The sequence below is a fragment of the Leptinotarsa decemlineata genome, unplaced genomic scaffold (genome assembly GCF_025532065.1).
Source record: "Leptinotarsa decemlineata unplaced genomic scaffold, Ldec_3_MD MMD2_tig00002974_RagTag_RagTag, whole genome shotgun sequence".
In the NCBI taxonomy this organism is placed as follows: domain Eukaryota; kingdom Metazoa; phylum Arthropoda; class Insecta; order Coleoptera; family Chrysomelidae; genus Leptinotarsa; species Leptinotarsa decemlineata.
The window spans coordinates 5,099,592-5,118,933 of NW_027412578.1; the positions used below are offsets into that span (position 1 = coordinate 5,099,592).

Sequence of the window (19,342 nt, forward strand, 5' to 3'; positions counted from 1 at the left end):
CGGTAGGAAAACTTAACATATTGTATCTTGTCTGGATTCCTAGCCATATTGGCCTGAAAGGCAATGAGGTTGCTGATTCCCTTGCAAAGGAGGATGCTGCAAGCAGCTTCATCGGACCAGAACGTGTCATTGGCATCGCTTAAGGCTTGCCAAACAAACACTCAACACCTGGATGGCAAGAAGAGTTATGGACTTCTGGCAGAATCTTACAGGATTGGCTCACTCCAAGGCGTTTATTCACCCTTCGAAGCTTGATTCCAAACAGTTGTTGGACTACAGTAGGGATGAACTACGATGTCTAACAGGTCTTTTTACAGGTCACTGTCATTTGAATCATCATATGCAGAAACTCGGGCTAATGTATTTGTTCCTCTCACGGAATCTGAGGTTGTCCCTGTTCACTGCGTCGTGAAAATCACGCAGCGCTGGGTTGGTGTATGCTCGGATTCGCTAGAAGTTGTTTTCGGCGTGGTTTCTCATAAGCGCATTCACGTATTGAGTGCTAAGATACAGGTTTTGATAGATGAATCGGTTTGGTATATATCTGGGATCGTTTAGGTTCGCCTGCAAGCAGGTGTTCATAACCGTTTGGATTTGGCGTCTCTATGTGTCTGCGCACTGCCCCCAGTCAATGGAGGCTTACAGAATGGTGAGGACTAGGATTGTGTTCATTAGGAGCAGTTTCACTTGGAGATCCATCCATCGGTCCGATGATCGGGTAGAGGTTGTTTCGAGCGGCTTTTGCCAGCCCCAACATCTGTTGGTTATGGGACCTGAACATTAGCTTCCTATCAAGGGTGACTCTCACTTATATTGCTTCTTTTGTCCAAGGAATCTCTTGTCCGTTGGAGACGACGTGTTCTTCCGGATGTACCTTTCTCCAGGTGAATATCGCCTTACTCCTGTCAGATTTCACTGCAAAGCAAAGCCGAATCTTTGATATGCGGGGATTGAGTTCTTTGTCGATCTCATAGATGGCGTCATAGTAAAGATAGATGTCTCATATTCCCTCAGGCTTGTTCTTTGATATTTGGCGGGTCGAAACGCTGTCTAGTAGCGAATAACAAATATATTTTGTTTGGGATGTGTATTCCAACCAGTTGCTTTGCAGTAAAAGCTGCACTGAAAGACCGACGGCGTCGATGTCCTAGCTTGGCTTTGCAGCTGACCTATTTCATCTTTGATATTCGAAGATTGAGTTCTCTGTCGATGCCATAGATGGCGTGTTCATACGAGAAGATTTCGTCGCTCTTGTATACTAAAATTATCCAATGTGAAAGTTTGGCCCCAGAATGGTTTTCATAGAAAATACTTTAATGCCCTGAATTGTGTGCAATTTCAAAAACTACACCACATAATTTGATCTCCCCAAACTTTATTTGAAAAATATATCACAATATGTTTCGCTAGCACAGTAGCTTTATCAAGTGATTTGAGTCTTGACCCTTGACAAAGTTATTGTGCTAGCGAAACATGTGATATATTTTCCAAATAAAGTTTGTGGGTGTCAAATCGTATAATCAAGTAACAGCCGAATCAATCAGAAAATTGTGTGTAGTTTGGATGTCAGCATGAGAAAGTTTCTTACTGTTTTCCAGTAAATTGTGATTCTGTGATTGAGATTTGATGCGGAGAGCAAAAGAAAGCAAACAACAGAGATTTTCGTTCGATATGGACAATCTGATAATGTTTTAAGGTTATGAATCCAAACCAGTAAATTGAATTTATTTGATCACCAATATTGTCGAAGATCTATGAAGCGACAAAAAAGAGTATCCACCCAAAGATCCAATTGGAGAAACTATTTATAGTGCTTGAGACAATATTTTTGGTCTAATATTTCTCGTATATTGTTCTGACCAATATCGCGAATAAATGCTCTCATATTGCCTAGCTAAAACAGTTCTCTCATAACCATTTTCCAACATTCAAACGGACGAACATTTCCATTTCCACAATCCAGTCAAGAACGATTAAACGTTGAATATCGAACAGTTTCCCGCCACACCAATTCCGCTGAGTGGAACGTGGGACTTTATTGTCTCTTTTATGGCGTGTACCGAGCACGTGTTTTATTCAAGTGTTTTCGAAATGTCTCTAGACTAACAATACACGTCGTCGCATCAAATATCAAACGGAACACGCCACGGATGAATAAAATCATTTGATCGAAACTAATTATGTGTGTTTTTTTAACTATTTTGATGTCTGTTCGAATGGTTGACATTGTTTCTCAGAAATAAAATGAAATGTTGAAATTTTTGGAAATTACTAATATTCAGATGAGTTAGAAAAATATGCAACAACCAATGGGAAGAAAAGTTCAAAATTATGGTGAATGTTCAAAAAAGAAGGAGAATGTTCAAATTTCGCGGACTGCGTACATTTGAGTAGCGATTTTTTATGTTGGTACACTCGTTTCGAACATATGTTCACAGTTTCAGATATTTAGCATGTTCAGTTCGTTGGTGAGAGGCATACCAGTCAGTGTTTTGCTTGCTTGGCGATTTTCCGCTATCGAAGAAAATGGAAAAAAAATTTCATCAATTTCATGTAAAAATGGAATAAAGTGCTCAAAAATACTTGAAATGTTCACAGTGGCATACGGTGATTGTACTCTGAGTCAGAAAAATGTTTACGAATGTTACAAGCTTTCTACAGATTGTCGAGAAAATGTGAATGACGAAGCTCACCCTGAACGCCCCAGCACACCAACAACCGATGAGAATGTTGAGGAAGTGAAGAAAATTGTTATGGGGAATCATCCAATCACTATTAGAGAAGTTTTTGAGGATGTCGGCATATCGATTGGCTCATGTCATGCAATTTTTTCGGAAATTTTGAGCATAGAGCGTGTGGCAGCGAAGACAGTTCTAGAATTGCTAAATTTCGACCAAAACAAACATCCCATTAGCATCGCTCAGGAGTTGTTAAATTACGTCAACGGCGTCAAGATTTGCTTGGAAAAGTTATAACTATGACAAATCATAGGTATGTGGTAGTGATATCAAAACCAAAGTCCCGTCGGAAAGAGCCTAAGAGAGCCAAGATAAAAAATGCACGTCAAGTTCGATTAAATGTCAAGGTTTTGTTCACAATTTTCTTCGATTACTGTGGCGTAGTGCATCACGACTGTTTGCCACATGGTCGTACGGTCAATAAGGACTATTATCTTGAAGTTATGCGCCGCTTGTGAGAAGTGATACGGAGAAAACGTCCGATACTGTGGAAAAAAATCCATGGCTTTTGCGTCACGATAATGCACCTGCTCACTCGTCATTGCTTGTTCGTAATGCCTAGTTTTTTTTCGAGGCCTTCCTTCGTTTTAAAAATTTTTCTAAAAATCCTATCTCAACAGACTTGTTCCTTCTGTAAAAAACATAACCTACTCGCAAAGAGCCAATATGGACTCCAAACTAGTTTATCAACTGCTCTTTCTCTGGTCAATCATGTTTTATCCAAATTTGAAAATAGCGAAAAATCGATCAGTACTCTATTTAATTTGTCACGTGCATTTGATACCATCAACTTCTCTCCGATAAACTTTATGACATTGGAGTTCGCGGCCAAAGACTAAAATTTATTAAGACTTATCTGACTGGCAGATCACAATCTGTTAAGGTTAGGCTCAAATATATCATTCTGAAAATCGTAACATATTAACAGGTGTTCCCCAAGGTAGTGTCCTGGGTCCTACTCTCTTTCTCTTATTCGTCAACTACATCTCTAATATTAATCAACAACGTTGTACTGTACAGTTTGCTGGTGACACGTCCTTCTTATTGCAAGGTTGTGAAGGGTTATCTGACCAGGCTGATATTGCAGTTGCTAATATGCCTAATTACTGCGCCAGAAACGGCCTCGTAATAAATAGCAATGAATCTAATACCATTGTGTTCTCGCTTAGAGAAATGGACTGCAGTTAGAGCTAATACTAAATCTATAGTTTATTAAGCTACTACTATGCCTATGTTCACTCAAGTCTAAATTATTGCTTAGTCTGCTACGGTAACAGCAGCAGATTGGATGATGTATTGATTGCTCAAAAAAAAGATACTAAGAACCATGTGTTTCAAAAAATATGGTGATTTTTGTAAGCAGTTATTCATTGAATGTAGCAAGTGTTTCTTAAATTACCTAATTCAATTTTCTTCAGAAGATTTTCAGGACGACTCTCTACTGATTCGTAAGAAAGAACATGTTTCACAGAAACTGCATAAGAATCATTTCTCAAGCTGCAGTCGATCCTTCCAAAGGATGAAGGGTTTCGTAGAGCGATCGATTCGGCTCTTGCTTCATGAAGCTGAAAGAGAACCAGAACCACGAGGACTGCAACTCATATTTGGGGGGCAAGAATGACCTAACTCATGAATATGAAGTCGGGTATCTTGATCTAGAATTTCGTGAAATACTGAGTACTGAGAGTGTTTCATCAACAGCTAGTTGAATGAAAAATATCATGAAGTGGGTACCTTCTACCTTTGTGTGCGGCCTCAGCCGACTTGTCGGCTTATCAGAGGTTACACTTTCTCTTGTGTTCGGAGAGACGGGTCCCTATACTTCCTTAAGTGATTCCGATGTAGGCAGACCCGCAGCTACACGGAATCCGGTATACCCCTGGTGTTCCTAGAGGTTCTCAAGGTTCTTCGCTGACCTGATACTTTGCTTGATGGTTTTTGTTGGCTTAAATATTGGTTTCACGTCGTGTTTCACTAAGATTCTACCAAAGCGGTCTGTGTCATTTTTGACATAGGGAAGATAAGCTTTTCTCTTGACCAGCCTTGCTGAGGTTACCTTTGCGTTCACTCTTCTGGGTTGTATGGCCCGCTCGAATTATCCTTCGCTGTATTCATTCCCTTTGACCCTTTAGGTGATTAAGTTCCTCAGGAAGACTCTAGGGTTCACAGATAGGTCATGCTTTCTCATCCAACGTGGTTCACAGATAGGTCATGCTTTCTCATCCAACGTTTTAATTACCCCTCTCTTTTGTTGTGGCTGGTGGTTCAAGTTTTTATTCAGGTATCTGTGTGCGTTGGCCACCACCAGACAGATACCTGAACAAAAATTTGAACCATCAGCCACAACAAAAGAGAGGGGTAATTGAAAAGTTGTTTGAGAGAGCACAACGAATCTCCGGCCGTGAAAGTTTACATTCCTCGAAAAATTATCATGTAGAAACGAATGTGAAAAAAATATTAATATTATTGAAAGTTTTTGAAAGGAACTCGGAATCCAATGACCCCTTCATCGTATTTTTGGGCCTCTTTGAGGACCTGTTTTCGACAAAACACTTGTCAACTAGACTACAAAACACCTCGTCGTATCAACTATCAAACGGAACACGCTACGGATAAATAGTTCAAATGGAACGTCGTCTTATCGGCTCGTTTGTATCGAATTTGTAAATAGAACAATAAACGACGTAATGGAGATTGATTGGCGGATAACGTTACGATTGTTGATTGTCTAGGCATTCGCGCCCACACTTTACACGCCTCCTGCAGACGCCAAACACTGCTTGTGAATGAAAATGAACAGCGAACAACTGATAAATGAATTTCAATAACGGACGTAGTGATGGCATAATTCAAACGAGATGCTTGGCGGGGAGTTGGTTTGAAAGTAAGGTTAGAATGGAAATTTCAGATGGGCTGAGAAATTCGTAGGCTAACGTGAGTAGTATCAGTTACATACGATTTTCAGTTAATCCTAACCTTTAAAAGACACATGTACAAATTTCACAGCTGTCAGACTATTAGTTTGTGGGATAGAGTGAAGCTACTTTTGTTGGTTTGAAGAAAATCGGTAGAAGGGAATTTTGTGTGTTAATAAAGCATTGCTTTTTGACGTAAAAAATACTGTTGAAGCTGAGGCTCGGCTTGATTATTCGGACTTTGTATCAGGAAAATCAACCGTTGATAAGTGGTTTGCTAAGTTCAAACGAGGTGAAATGAGTACCTACCCAGGAGGATGCATGCAGGGGACGTCCCAATAGTCTGGATCACAAGATCCATTTTTTGAAAGTTCTGTCCAAGGGCACCACAAATTATGAACTAGGACTCATTCGATTCGGAATGACCTCTAGCCACTTTTTGAAAAATTTCAAGAGGGTCTCGAAAAAATTGCAAAAGTGGTAAACAGTTTAGTAAAGAAAGGAGGTGGGTTTGGTTTTTTGCTTATATCTCGGGAGATATTCAAAATTTGAAAAAGATCCTTGAAGATGAGGAAGTTTTCTAAAAAAAGTCCCACCTCCCGGAACTCTATCACCAATATTTATAATTTTAATTTAGAGGCGAAAATAGCGCTGAAATACTACTAAAAAAACAAAAACTACCATGTGCCACTTTTTGTGTGAAAAAAGAAAAATATTTGAAAAATTGTAAAAAAATTAGGATTTTTTTTGTAGTATTAGAAAAATATATCGTAAAAATTAATTTGTTTAAAACAATTTTTTTATTAAATAAATAAAGACAATATAACTAAAAAAAGGTTTTCTTTTAGAATATCCAAGAGAAATAAAAATTATGATATAAAAAAAATGGTTCCTCAATATTCATATTTAGTAGCAAAAAAATTGTTAGTCAACAAATGCGTTTTGAAGCAATAAAAATTCTTTTTTGAAAAACGATTTTGTTTTTGAAAATCATAATATTCATCACTGATAAAAATTACTCCAAAAAAATTTCAAATATCTTATTAACAATACATTCGTTTATAACAGGTTGTATATGTAAATTTGAAACTTGTAAAAATTAATTGCTTAAAGTATATCTAATAAAATAAACAATCACGGGAAACATTTTTTCCATGGATTTTCGTTCATTCAAGTGTCTAGAAGGTATGTGATTTTTTTTTCTTGATATTTAATGAGTTAAAATGAATTTCATTTTTCAAGGGTATGCTTTTAGCGCTATTTCTGCCTCTAAATAAAAAAATATCAATTATTAAAATTGGTGATAAAGTTCCGCGAGGTGGAACTTTTTTTTCAGTAAATTTCCTCCTCTTTGAGGACTTTTTTTTCAAATTTCCAATATTTTCCGAGATATTTGCAAAAAACCAACCCTCCCCCTTATTTTCACTAAATTGTTTATAACTTCTGCAAATTTTTCGAGCCCCTCTTGACATTTTTCAAAAAGTTGCTAGAGGTCATTCCGAATCGAATGAGCCCTGGATCATAATTTTCGGTGCCCTTGGACAGAAGTTCCAAAAGGAGGATCTTGTGACACAGACAACGGAGAAGTTGTTACCGTGTTGAATAATACGTGCAAACATATATGCGAAAGTTCTGTTAAAAGTGGGTTCCGCGCGAGCTCAAAATCAACCAAAAACAACAACGATTGATGACTTTTAGCCTTGTTTGAAACTATTCCAGCATAAAAAACCCAACTTATGCGTTGATATGTGACAATGAATGAAACATTTTTCACATCCGTTTCAAAACGATCGAAAGCGTGCAAGGAACAGTACGAGAGGAACCGTGGGATTATGCCTGAACGCCTCATTTCTAGTCAAAGGTAGCAACAATATCTTTTTGAGTTCCGAAAGTCGAAAGGCTCAAAATAATGTGATTTCAATAGACAATCGTAGTTAGCTACGTTTGTCTCACTAGCCCTATTTGCCGTGAAAGGAACGATCGGCGGCGGGATCGATCCTTGTCATGTCCGATCACTCGGAATTGTCTGTAGACGACTTACGTACCTGTCAGAGTGTTGTACCTGGTAGAGCAGTTTCCCCGCTGCGATCTACTTGGACTCAGCCCTTAGCTTGGGTATTGGTCTTGTTGGTGAAACGAGATCCCTTTTCATTATTATCATCATTATGTTGTGTTATAATATCTCAACATCATATCGTCGATATCGGCTCTCAAGCATTTGAAGGATGAAATCGCAAAAAAGTCCTCATTTGAAGAAAAAGAAAGTGCTGCTTCATCAAGACAATGTCACAAATCAATGAAAACGATGGCAAAATTGCATGAATTCTTTCCACATCTACTTTATTCTCAAGATCTGGCCCCCATTGATTCATTTCTGTTCTCAGGTCCCAAGAGAATACTCACTGGGAAGAAGTTTAGCACTGATGGAGAGGTAATCATGGAAACTGAGACTAAAAACAAATTTACCCATAAAAATGATCGAAGAATTGTATGACCGCTATATTCGTTATTTCGCCTCCGAAGGCGAAGCAAAAAATGTTTTTTCAACGTTAGCCTACGAACTTTGAGCTCTACTGTTAGTTCCAAGAATAGTCAACACTCAGGTAACTCAAAAACATTATTGGTAAACTTGGAACGTTAAACTCATATACAAAAGATATATTGTGGATCGAAACGTACCTTACCGGAAGCTATCCTACTCATATTCTTCCAAGTCTTCTGAACATACTGAAGCTACATGGACCTATTTCTTTGTTGGGTTGTCTGTAACTAAGATCTCCAACCAAGATCGCCAGCCCAATGTTATTTGAATATTACTGGAGGCTTATCCCAAGACTAAACCGTTGTTTTTAACAATTCGACACAATTCAATCACCAAGTGATCTTTAAAAGGAAGATTAAACTAAATCTAGAAGGGTTAGAAGTAAGGTTAGATTTAGTTTATTATTCCTCTTGAAGATGATCACTTGGTGATTGAATACAGAAGGTTCAATTCGATAACATAGAACTATGTATATGAATATTACTGGAGTTTTTCCCCCAACACCAAATCGTTATTTTTAACACCTCGACACGTGTTTCGATCACCAAGTAATCATCTTCAAAGAGGAAGATTGAAACCAGTTTTAATCTTCCTCTTTAATTGAAACCAGTTTTAATCTTCCTTTTTAAAGAACACCAAATCATTATTTTTAACACCTCGACATGTGTTTCGATCACCAAGTGATCATCTTCAAAGAGAAAGATTGAAACCAGTTTTAATCTTCCTCTTTAATTGAAACCAGTTTTAATCTTCCGTTTTGAAGATGATCACTTGGTGATCGAAACACGTGTCGAGGTGTTAAAAATAATGGTTTGGTGTTGAGATAGAACTCCAGGAATATTCATTACTACACCCGAGGTTTCAAACAGAGCATAACAACTGTGTTATTTGAACAAATCGGACCCAGTAAGTAGTTCTGTATTTATTATGTTTGATTCCTGATATCCCAAAGCAGTTATTCGGTTTGGTCACTTCATAAACATTTTTCGAGTGTGCTTCCAGATTTGTTATGTTTCTTTTGGACTCCTTATCTGGTTCAGTCCTATAGCTCAAATTTGATACCTGTACAGCTGGTTAACAGCAATGTATGAAGTTGATGATCCATATCTAGCGCACTCCTTACCATTTATTGCTGTGATTCCTAAATGTCTTGATACCAAGTATAGAGTCAATCCCTTTCAATTTGACAATTTTCTTAGTTCTTCATGGCATTTCCAGAAGAAACATCCTCAAAACAAATGGTACTCAGCGAATAGCCCTGTAATTATTCTGAGCCGAATAATGTTTTGCTGGTGCACTTTTTTGATTTTCTTCTGACAAGGCAACTTATAATATTTATCGAATGATCTGTTGGATTCATTTATTGGTTGATTGGGAAAGTTTGCGCGATTCTGTTAGTTGAAGTAATCCATCGGAATTTTTCTGTTGAATTTAGGAACTCACCTAAACAGTCTCGTGTGTATTATTGGGTACATGTTCTTAACGTTTATTAATGAATAATTTCCTAATATGTTCCTTTACAATTTGTTCCTCTATGGAATCTGTGACTCTCCCAGTCTTTTTGGTTTACTTTGAATACTGGCACCCAGTGTAGGGTCAATCTTCTCTCCGTACGCGGCAATGGATGTCATCTTTATAGATTCATGGAGAGAGAGGCTAGATGGAGAACATACAGAATTGTAAATGTTATCAATTGCACAAAATATGCTTGTGTGTGACTGAAAGTAAACATCGCAGCATTCGGGAAATGACATCTGGCTTGATGTCTTCAAATGTCAACTACGAAGTGCCTTACGTAGAACTGTTTTCGAATAGATAAGTTGTATTCTGCGGTAGTAAGAAATATTAAGAACAGATAGCTCTTGGTTCACATATGGCTTGAAAACAGTGAAATCATGCTTTCCGAGCCATCTACTCGGGAAATTATCATCTAGGAGTTGTTGCCCTGGTATTATGTAACGGGGATAGACTGCATCCTGTTGAAAAAGTATCCCGTTCCACAATAGAAGATGTAACTGGATGACGTTGTTAATACTTGGCATAACCTGGTTATCCAAATTGAAAAATTCTTCACCATTTTGTTCCGAAGAGAATAGTTCTGCATTAGGCTATGAACATTTCTTTCAAAACACTCAGTTTTTGGGCATATTGGATGTGAATTTGGCATGTTATATGAACCACTTCAGTTATCGGAAGTTTAACAAAGCTGGATTATAGCTGATGCGTTCCAAAAAAAAAACTTACAAAACTCAACTCTTTTGTCGAAGAAGAATACAAAAAACGTTTGTACGACTCACTCCTGATGCTTGGGACAAATTAGTCAAAGACTGCGTATTATCTGCATTAGAAGTATTGACAGTTAGAGCAGAATTATGCACTGAGATCATATGACTAGTTCTAAAGCAAAAGTTTTTTCTCAATTGTCTGAAAAGTATGGTGCAGTGGGTAGATGATCATATATTTTCCTCGTTATAGATGATAGAGTCCTTTATCATAGCATTGATCGTACTTTGTCTCGTGTTATCATTATTAAGATATATTCGCATTGTAATGAAAAATAATGGGATCTGGATTACGAATTCTACAAGTCACTCATTTCATAAAGATAATCCTACATTATAAAGGAAATGTTCAGTGTTTTGATTTAGATCACCGCATCATATTGTTCTCATTGAGAAATAATCAGCCCCATTTCTTAAATCCTCTGTTATTCTGACTTTGTCAGTTTCATGAACACAACCTCCTTTTCAGTTAGTATAACCGCAGGAAGGATCTAATTAATCAGATTGTTTATTTCCATTTCTGTTATCTCTTCCAAGATTAAATGTGAATCATCAACGAACCATTTATTCAGCTTCCATGCTTACAAATCAGGTAATTGGTTGCTTTGATCTCCCGGACTCGCAAAAGGATTTTCACGTGCTCTAGGCAAGCCGTAGATTTCCGTCTAGAATTATCGGATAATATATGATTAACTAATTTCTAATAAGGGTCTGAGCAAGAAATTGATCACTGCTATTCCTGGAAATCGACTAAACACTAATTTGAGTTTATTGAATATGGGAAAACTTCATATAGTGGTTAAAGGTGGAACTGGAACTTCTGGTGTACAATAAATCCAAAACAAGCATGGTTTTCAAACACCAGAAGTGCACCACTGTCATTGACACGTGTTTCACCAACCAAGTTAGCGTCTTTGAATTTACAGATATTCAGGTAATGAATTGTCATTCAAGTTGGGGTTTTCAGGAAAATCTACTTAATCACCTGGCTGATTTGAGAACTAACAGTGTTTTTTATATAGGCCGTTTTTTCATTTGGTAATATTACTACATTCTAAACTGTAACACATACGAAGACGATTAAATGGGAAAAAAGGTAACTGCCATCGGGAACAATACAATGGTTGAAGAAAATTTACGGGGACTCTCGATAAATCGTTTCGTGTCAACATGGCTACCGTGATTTTTTTTTTAAATACGGATCTGACTTTTTTATTATAGATATTGATGAAGCAATAAATTCACAATCCAAGGGTATATTACATTTGACATTTTTATAGCGTTTCATTTGAAATAACTATCATCATCGGTGATAACAATTTCAAATTACGGTCCTGTCGTTACCTCTTTTGTAAATTGTTTTGATTTCTTCAAAATATAATTCAGACAACCCAATAAATTCGACAGGTAGGTACCCTAATACAATGAAAATTCGTACATTTTTGTTTTGTAAATTTTTGTATTACCGTAATCCTCCTTTCAAGGCTAATTTCTCCTTAATCAATTATAATTCGTAATATTTTTATAATTCTCAATCCTGAAAGTAACGAAAATATTAGTTTTTGGTCAAAATTCGATTGTTGTATAATTTGCTAGGATCAAATAGCATCTTAATTCATTTACCATCTTTAACGCGTAGGCTTTGTTTGGTTTCTGTGGCAGGAAAAATGAATGCGTTCTGCTGAGAACTGTCAGACGTTTATGAATATATCAAAGATGTATTCAAATGATGAAAAGACTGATATGCTATTTAGTTATGAAAAATCAAATAGACATCCTCTTTTGGCAAGGAATACGTATGTTAAGCTATACCCGAATGTTTAGACGATTAGAAAGAAATTTGAGAGACTATGGAGCACTTGACAGAAGGAAAACAAGAAAACGTGTCGTTACTGGAAGTGAGAGGAATCAAATAAATGTGATGGGTGAGCAAATATTAGCACATACAAATCTACACAGTGAAAACATCTTTTTTGTTAATTTAGAATTGGCCAGTTACAAAAATTTTGCTAATCAAGATTGTTCTTTACGAGAAATTGTCTACGAAATGGAGATTTCTGTAAAATCCACCAGAACTATTTTGAAAAAGAACAAATATGATTTGCTGTTCTGAAACCACAGGTAACTTCATCTGAGATGATCATGACTCCATCGAAAAATTTTGTTTGATGAACACTATAGTTGTCAGAACTCATCAAACATCTTGAGTTTGCACGAACGAACGAATTGTTCTTTTAGATAATCTTACGTTTGCACAAATACTTCAGTCGAAATGAAGAATAACGAGATATTTCGAACCTTTATTATGAATTTGATAGGAATAGTACGAAAATAGCACAAATTCATTTCGAATTATTTCCGGAAAGACAACAGCCGGATAGAACATTATCCGGTATTTTGGACAAGCACTTTGCTGAGTACGGTGGATATCAAAACCTGAAACAGTTCCAGTTGATAAGTCAAGAAGAGTATTTTAACCACACCACTGAAGATGACTGCTGCAGTTGCAGTTGAAACGTTTGGAGATTGTAACCAAAGTAGGCTGTGGCAAAACCCGGAAACCAACCAAGATAATTGTGTTGATTGTCGGAAATTATATTGGTTTGAATTATTTTCCTGCAAAATATTTTTGTGCATAAAAACATTGACTTATTCAGTTATTTGCGAATTCTATCTACAAATATCAATATAAATGTTACCATATTTTGCTTAGTTATCATTGATTTTTACTTCAGATACCATGATAGTATCTGAAGTAACTTCAAGAGTTTCAAATATTGATATTCTTTTTTGTTTCAGTTAAGAAAGCCCGTTATGTTGGAATTCAAGGTGAGTCAAAAATGCTGAACTGCCATAATCCTAAAAAAATAGACTATTTACAGTTCTTGAATTTTTCTTTACTTTCTTTTGAAATGAAGCATTTTCAACATGATTTTGACTATGCTTCTGTTATAATTCTTGAACTTTTCTACACAATCAGTTTCTGAAGTTACATACATTTTTAATCGCCATGTGTAAAATTTTTAATTTTGCTTTCAAAGTAATCATCAACTTTTTTCCTTTACAGCACAACAATTCAACACATATGCTACATTGAAACTACAAAACGTTAAATCGACCACAGTAACTGTTAAAGGAGCGACACCATGTTGGGAGCAAGATTTTCTTTTGTGAGTATCCTTATATAATGAAAAGTTCGAAAGAATACGGCCACTCGACGAAATGATAAAAAATAAGTGTTATCACGATTAAAAAATATTTGATATGTCATTAAATAAGTGTCAGTACAATAGAATTGAATCAATACCGAAGCTGGATCAGAGCCTATATATGGAGGTCGTAATAAAAACTGGATATATTTCAAGATCTTACTCAAAACTCTATTGTGACAACTGTGAAACTATTTTGACGACTACTGACCTTCGTCAGTATCAAAACTTGAGACGATGAATTCATCTAGAAGATTTCTTATGGATTTTCTGGGATGTTCTCACATTTGCAATTTTGACTTCATAATCAGGACCTTTGTGAATTTTTTCAATGATTCCTGGTGTTCATTGAAATCAACCCCATAGTTCATTGATTACAACAACTTCATCCTCCTTGATATTCGATTCATTCTTTGTACGTTCAGAACGCCTGATAAGCGTTGGAAGATATTTACGTAACCATTGCTTTCAAAATAAATCTGCAAAGTGACATCCTCTACTGTTCTCTGAGTACTAGATTATGAGCGATAAAAATTTCAGATGCCATGAATATGAATATGTCATTGGGGGTAATACTTGTTGATCATTTGGGTCATCTGACAGTGGAGACAATGGACAGCTATTGAATATGAACTCGGCTTGTTTGAAAACAATCAAAATTGTTAACTGAGTATACATTGAAAATATTGAAACTGACAAAACACACATATATACCGGCGAAGTATCAGAAAAAATGAAAAGACTATTGACTAAACAGAATAACAGCATACAAGGTAAACACCTCAGGTAAATATATAGGGCGTTCCAACGAAAACTTGACACCCCTGTAACTCAGGAACGGACGTGTAGTCGAATTCAAAGAACACGTTAATTTCTATTTCTAGGGGGACTAATTCTGATATGGAAATCATATCCGAAACTTCATCCCCTGCGGTCAACAACTACCACCCCTATTTTTTTCAATGGCATGAGGGGTCGAGTGATACATCATTTGAAAGGTCTCTCATCCCTTTATTGCCCCTGTAATTTTTTTCGAGATTGATTCATTCGTTATTTTGAAATTGAATGTTGAACGTTTTATTAAAAAAAAAAACAGAAAATTTGCTGTCGCTTATTTTATTGAGGAATTCAACAAAAGTAATATTAATGGCAACTCAATCAACAGATAAAGTGTTCAAAATGACCTCCATCCAGTTCCATACAATAATACAGTCTACTCTCGAAAGCGTTCATAGTGTTCAAGTTCATAGGTGTGAGATCAGGTGATCTAGCCGGCCACTTCACTAGATCCCTTCTGCCAATCCAACATATTGGAAAACGTTCGTCCAAAAACTGTCTCACCCGAACATCAAAATGTAGGGGTGCACCATCCTGCTTGAATGTTATTTCATTTTCTACTTAATTATCAACATTTTTTAAAAGTTGTGTAATCATAGGATCTACACAGTCTTGTAATAGATTCAAGTATGTGTCTTGAATTTCTCCAGTAACGACAATTATGTCTATCACCATTCAACATGAATGAACTTTCGTCTGAAAAACATTTTTTGTATAATAGGTTTGGGTTATGGATCAATTTCTCGCTGAACACCTCACAAAACTGAAGTCGGCGATCAGGATCATCTTCGTTTAATTCCTTAACTAGCCTCATTTCGAAAGGATGGAATTTGTAGGCTCTCAAAATCCGAAAAACACTAGAAGGTGATACACCGGACGCTCTAACTACTTGTCTGATTATATAGTCCATTATTCATTTGTACATGTCTTAAAACTGCAACTTCAATTCCGTCATTTGTGATAGGACGGGATACTTCATGTTTTCTGTTGTGAACAGAACCTGAAATTTGAAACTTATCCATTAACTGTTTAACATATTGATGGCTCACGTTGTGGTCTGGATGATTCGTATTATAAATTCTTGCAGCAGCTTTAGCACATTCATTATTTCGATGATAGGTTGCAACAATTTCTATTTTTTCTTCAGTAGAATAAATCATGTTGGAACACAGTGAACAAGGATGACTGAATAATAATTCGTGAAGAGGTGACAGTGGCCAACTATATCTTCTTCCTGGGTGGTAAAATAAGAAAGCTTCATGTATTCAGGGACCTCGTTGATTGAAATCATGAAATTTTAAGAAAGAAATCTCTAGACAATCTCAAAAATGACATAACATACGCATCGTACCTATAGGAAAAACATATATTTGATTTGATACGATTTTGTGAATAATTGTATATCATATTTTGTTGTGAACTTTCAAATTGTGGTTGATCATTTTTCATAATCACGATATACGAATACTTCATTTCATGAAATAATTCCATTATTTCATACGGCATTAAAATCCATTGCCACAAACAATGGAAAATTATCATCAATCTGAAAAAAGTTTCACTGCTGTTTCAGCAGGCTGAACGTGTTGTTGCTTCATTATAATGCAGTTATTTCCATGCGAGGCCATCTGAACTAATTGAACTCACTGAGGAGACCACTGTTCAGGCAACAAATCATTTCCAATGGAGTTCTGGAAATCGTATTATGAACAACTACCAAAATCAAATTATGAGCGAATTCAAATACGAGTGGGTGAAAATCACATTGACGGGAAAATAATTGGAGCTGATGTACACAAACTCAATCACTGAAGTTTTTGTTGAGCAGTGGTCGATAATTGATGAAGCCTTGGGATTTGGATAATTACAAATTTATTGTTGTTACAGATACACACACCTCTCTGTTGTACAGAGACATGCTTGCCTGGCTATCTTCGATGCCATCAGTATCACTCCGTTAGTGGCCATGTAAATCCTTCTAGATCTACTCCTAACATTTTTGTGGAGAGGGGGGAGAGATGGACAAGGTACAGAATTGTACATACTGAAAACTGCACAAGACAGGCTTATGTGGAGTGTAGCACACTACTGAAAGTCACAGCATTCTGAGCATAATCTCAGACTCAATGCCTCAGTCAACTACGATTTATCTTATACATTCCTTCTACTGAGTGACAAAACACAAGCACTACAGGAAAATCCTTAAGGCGCTTTAAGAGCGCTGCTTGTGCGAAAGTAGCAATTCACATTGGATTTGAATCTCTGGAGATTGAACCCATTTGGAAAAATGTTCTCAGAAAGTTCTTTCCACATAAACACAGTTATCCAAATAAAATAGTGAAGTTTGAGCTATACTGAGTTGAACCTCAAAACGAGCAGCCATAGTCAGTTGCGCATTTCTGATACGTACCGATCTTGGTGGAATCAAATGTGCCAAGTAACTTGAACACCTCCCGAAAAAGTATCTAGAAGAGGGAGACAGATATCAACCTTCCTTTGGTGTTCTAGACAATGAAGGTTGCAAGTGATGTTCTTGTCTCCAATCAGGCGGATGGCCCTATTCTGGATGAAACCCAGCAGTTTCTGGATATGTGTAGTGGTGCAGCTCCATGCATGAGAACAATACTCTACACAAGGTCTGATCTGAGCTTTATAAAGCATCAAAAGTTGCTGAGATGTGTATAGTTTTCTGGTTCGGAACAGTGTTTCAAGCGTTTGAGAAGCAGTCTTTACAATTTCAGCGACATGATTGTGACAAGACATATTGGTGTCCATTTTAACAAACTTATCGAAGGAGATAGCGGAATTGTCTGTCCTGATATTATTATATTCGGTTCCGAGACATTCATCTTTTTGGAGAAAACGTTGCCTGAGTTGTCGTGGCATTGAATTGAACCTGGTTTTTTTCACCCCAATTCGAAATCACAAAAATACCGTCAGTTTCTGATGAAGGACCTTGGACTGAGATATCCACCTGATTGTGGAGCTATGCTACTATATTTTAAGTGGAAATTAACGCCATCGATTTATGTTTGGAAAGATTGGAAGAAATCAACCTCGCACAGAAATAAATCTGACACATACATCAAGAATTTTTTTTCGGAAAGCTAAGCATTTGGCTTTCATCGAACCACGACCAAGTTGATAGCGATCTGCCAAAAACACACAAAACCTTACTCAATAGAAAGTTTGGAAAAATCATCTCTGGTTCAGATTTCAGGCCGGACTGATAACTATCTCCGTTCGAAAGAAAATGAAATAGCAGATCACAAACTATGTGCCTGCCCGCAATGGACCTAATCAGATTTTCAGCGTTTGGCAGAGTTTTTTTCTTGCCATCCGACCTGAAAGATAATCTGATCGGCTCCATTGAAGAGCAAAATTCTTTTGACGGAATGCAGATGAGATTCTAGTAGGTCCACTAACTTTGGACCTACCTACTTTCTACCTAGACATTCCTGGACTCAACCTTCACTTCACAGACCTACCTCGGATATACAACGTTACATTATTGGATTTCCTACTCAAAAATTCCATAATCAGCGAAGGTCAGGCGCTTTGATAAGCCGAGGTCTTCAATGTTGTTGAAGTTGTGTGAAGTAATCTATGCGGCTTTTGCATGGGCCTTTTGCTGGATGGGTTACAATTCGGTGATAGATTTGTGATCACCTCGTTCAGTATCGAAAACTAAACTGAGTAGATCTAGCCCTAATTCAGGCAGATTGTGACGTCATCACACCAGTAAGGTTGTCCTCAGCTTGCCCAGTCGACCAGAATGCATCAAATTGTCACGTGGTGTCCTGTTACCCAGCGGTGAACCAACCAGAGTGTACCAAATTATCATATAGCGTCCTCAAACCGTCACGCAGCTCGCCATTTATTCAGAGCGCACACTTCTGCATCTCATAACATCGTAGCGGGAGATTTGAATTTTTGTGGACATAAATAATTCAAACAGACGAGTAGTTATCTTACCGCTGAGCTGGATACAATCCATCAAGTTCTCTCAACCCTTAGCTGTAAGGATGACGTAGGTACGTCATCAGCTGCTGGGGCAGCTGCCCTGAGGAGAAATGCTTCAGTTCCTGCTCTCTCATGGTCGCGGACCATGCAGAGAGGAGGATCTGAACTTATTATTATTACTATTTATTTCGTTCTCATCGGAATTTCTCGCCCGGTTTCGTATTTAGAAAGGTAAAAAAATCATACTTGATGAGAATTTTTGATTTCTTTGGCGTAAAATTTTCTGATTTTTCGCTCTGCAGTTCCAGTCAGTGGGAAATACTGATATTGTGTTTAATGTTCAGAGTTGTTTTGAGCATCGAAAATGCCGTGAAGATAATGCCCTATAAAAAATGACAATGGCCCTATTGTCTTCATGAATAGATAATGTAATCAATGGAATAGAGTGTCCGTATCATAAATTATCTTCTAAGGTTGAAAATGTACTTCAGTTATTAATGTTCGATTTTGATTTTCCAGTGAAACCAACAATCTTGATACAGGTTTGCTGATAGAAGTGTGGAATAAAGGAATGATTTGGGACCGAGCTATAGGATACCATTGGATACCGCTTCAAACAATAACCTATTCAAACGAGGTAAGTATAAAAATAACATTAATAATGGTATATTATCCAACGAGCGAGAAATTTTTCACGATTAGAACACTAAACGTTCTCTATGACTTATAAGAGAAATATTTGATAATGAGAGAAGCAACCTAAAAAAACATCCGAGAATATTTTCCATTCTTGCTACTTTATTCAATTTCAAATAGTTTGAATATCGTTTTAACAACCACTCCAAGGAGGAGGTTA

General features: G+C 36.9%; 1 protein-coding gene across 3 annotated transcripts in view; it reads left to right on the plus strand.

The window, feature by feature from the left end:
• unc-13 overlaps positions 1–19,342 on the plus strand; it is a 477,247-nt gene that overhangs the window by 33,964 nt on the left and 423,941 nt on the right. For 2 of the 3 annotated variants that reach the window (XM_074177324.1, XM_074177325.1), the window contains exons 1-4: positions 12,184–12,402; positions 13,277–13,306; positions 13,545–13,647; positions 19,006–19,123. In XM_074177324.1, the coding sequence (XP_074033425.1) occupies positions 12,204–12,402; positions 13,277–13,306; positions 13,545–13,647; positions 19,006–19,123 (450 nt within the window). In that variant the 5' untranslated portion in view covers positions 12,184–12,203. Of the gene's footprint in view, positions 1–12,183; positions 12,403–13,276; positions 13,307–13,544; positions 13,648–19,005; positions 19,124–19,342 lie in introns of those variants that run through there. The other variant, XM_074177326.1, reaches the window with a different exon arrangement.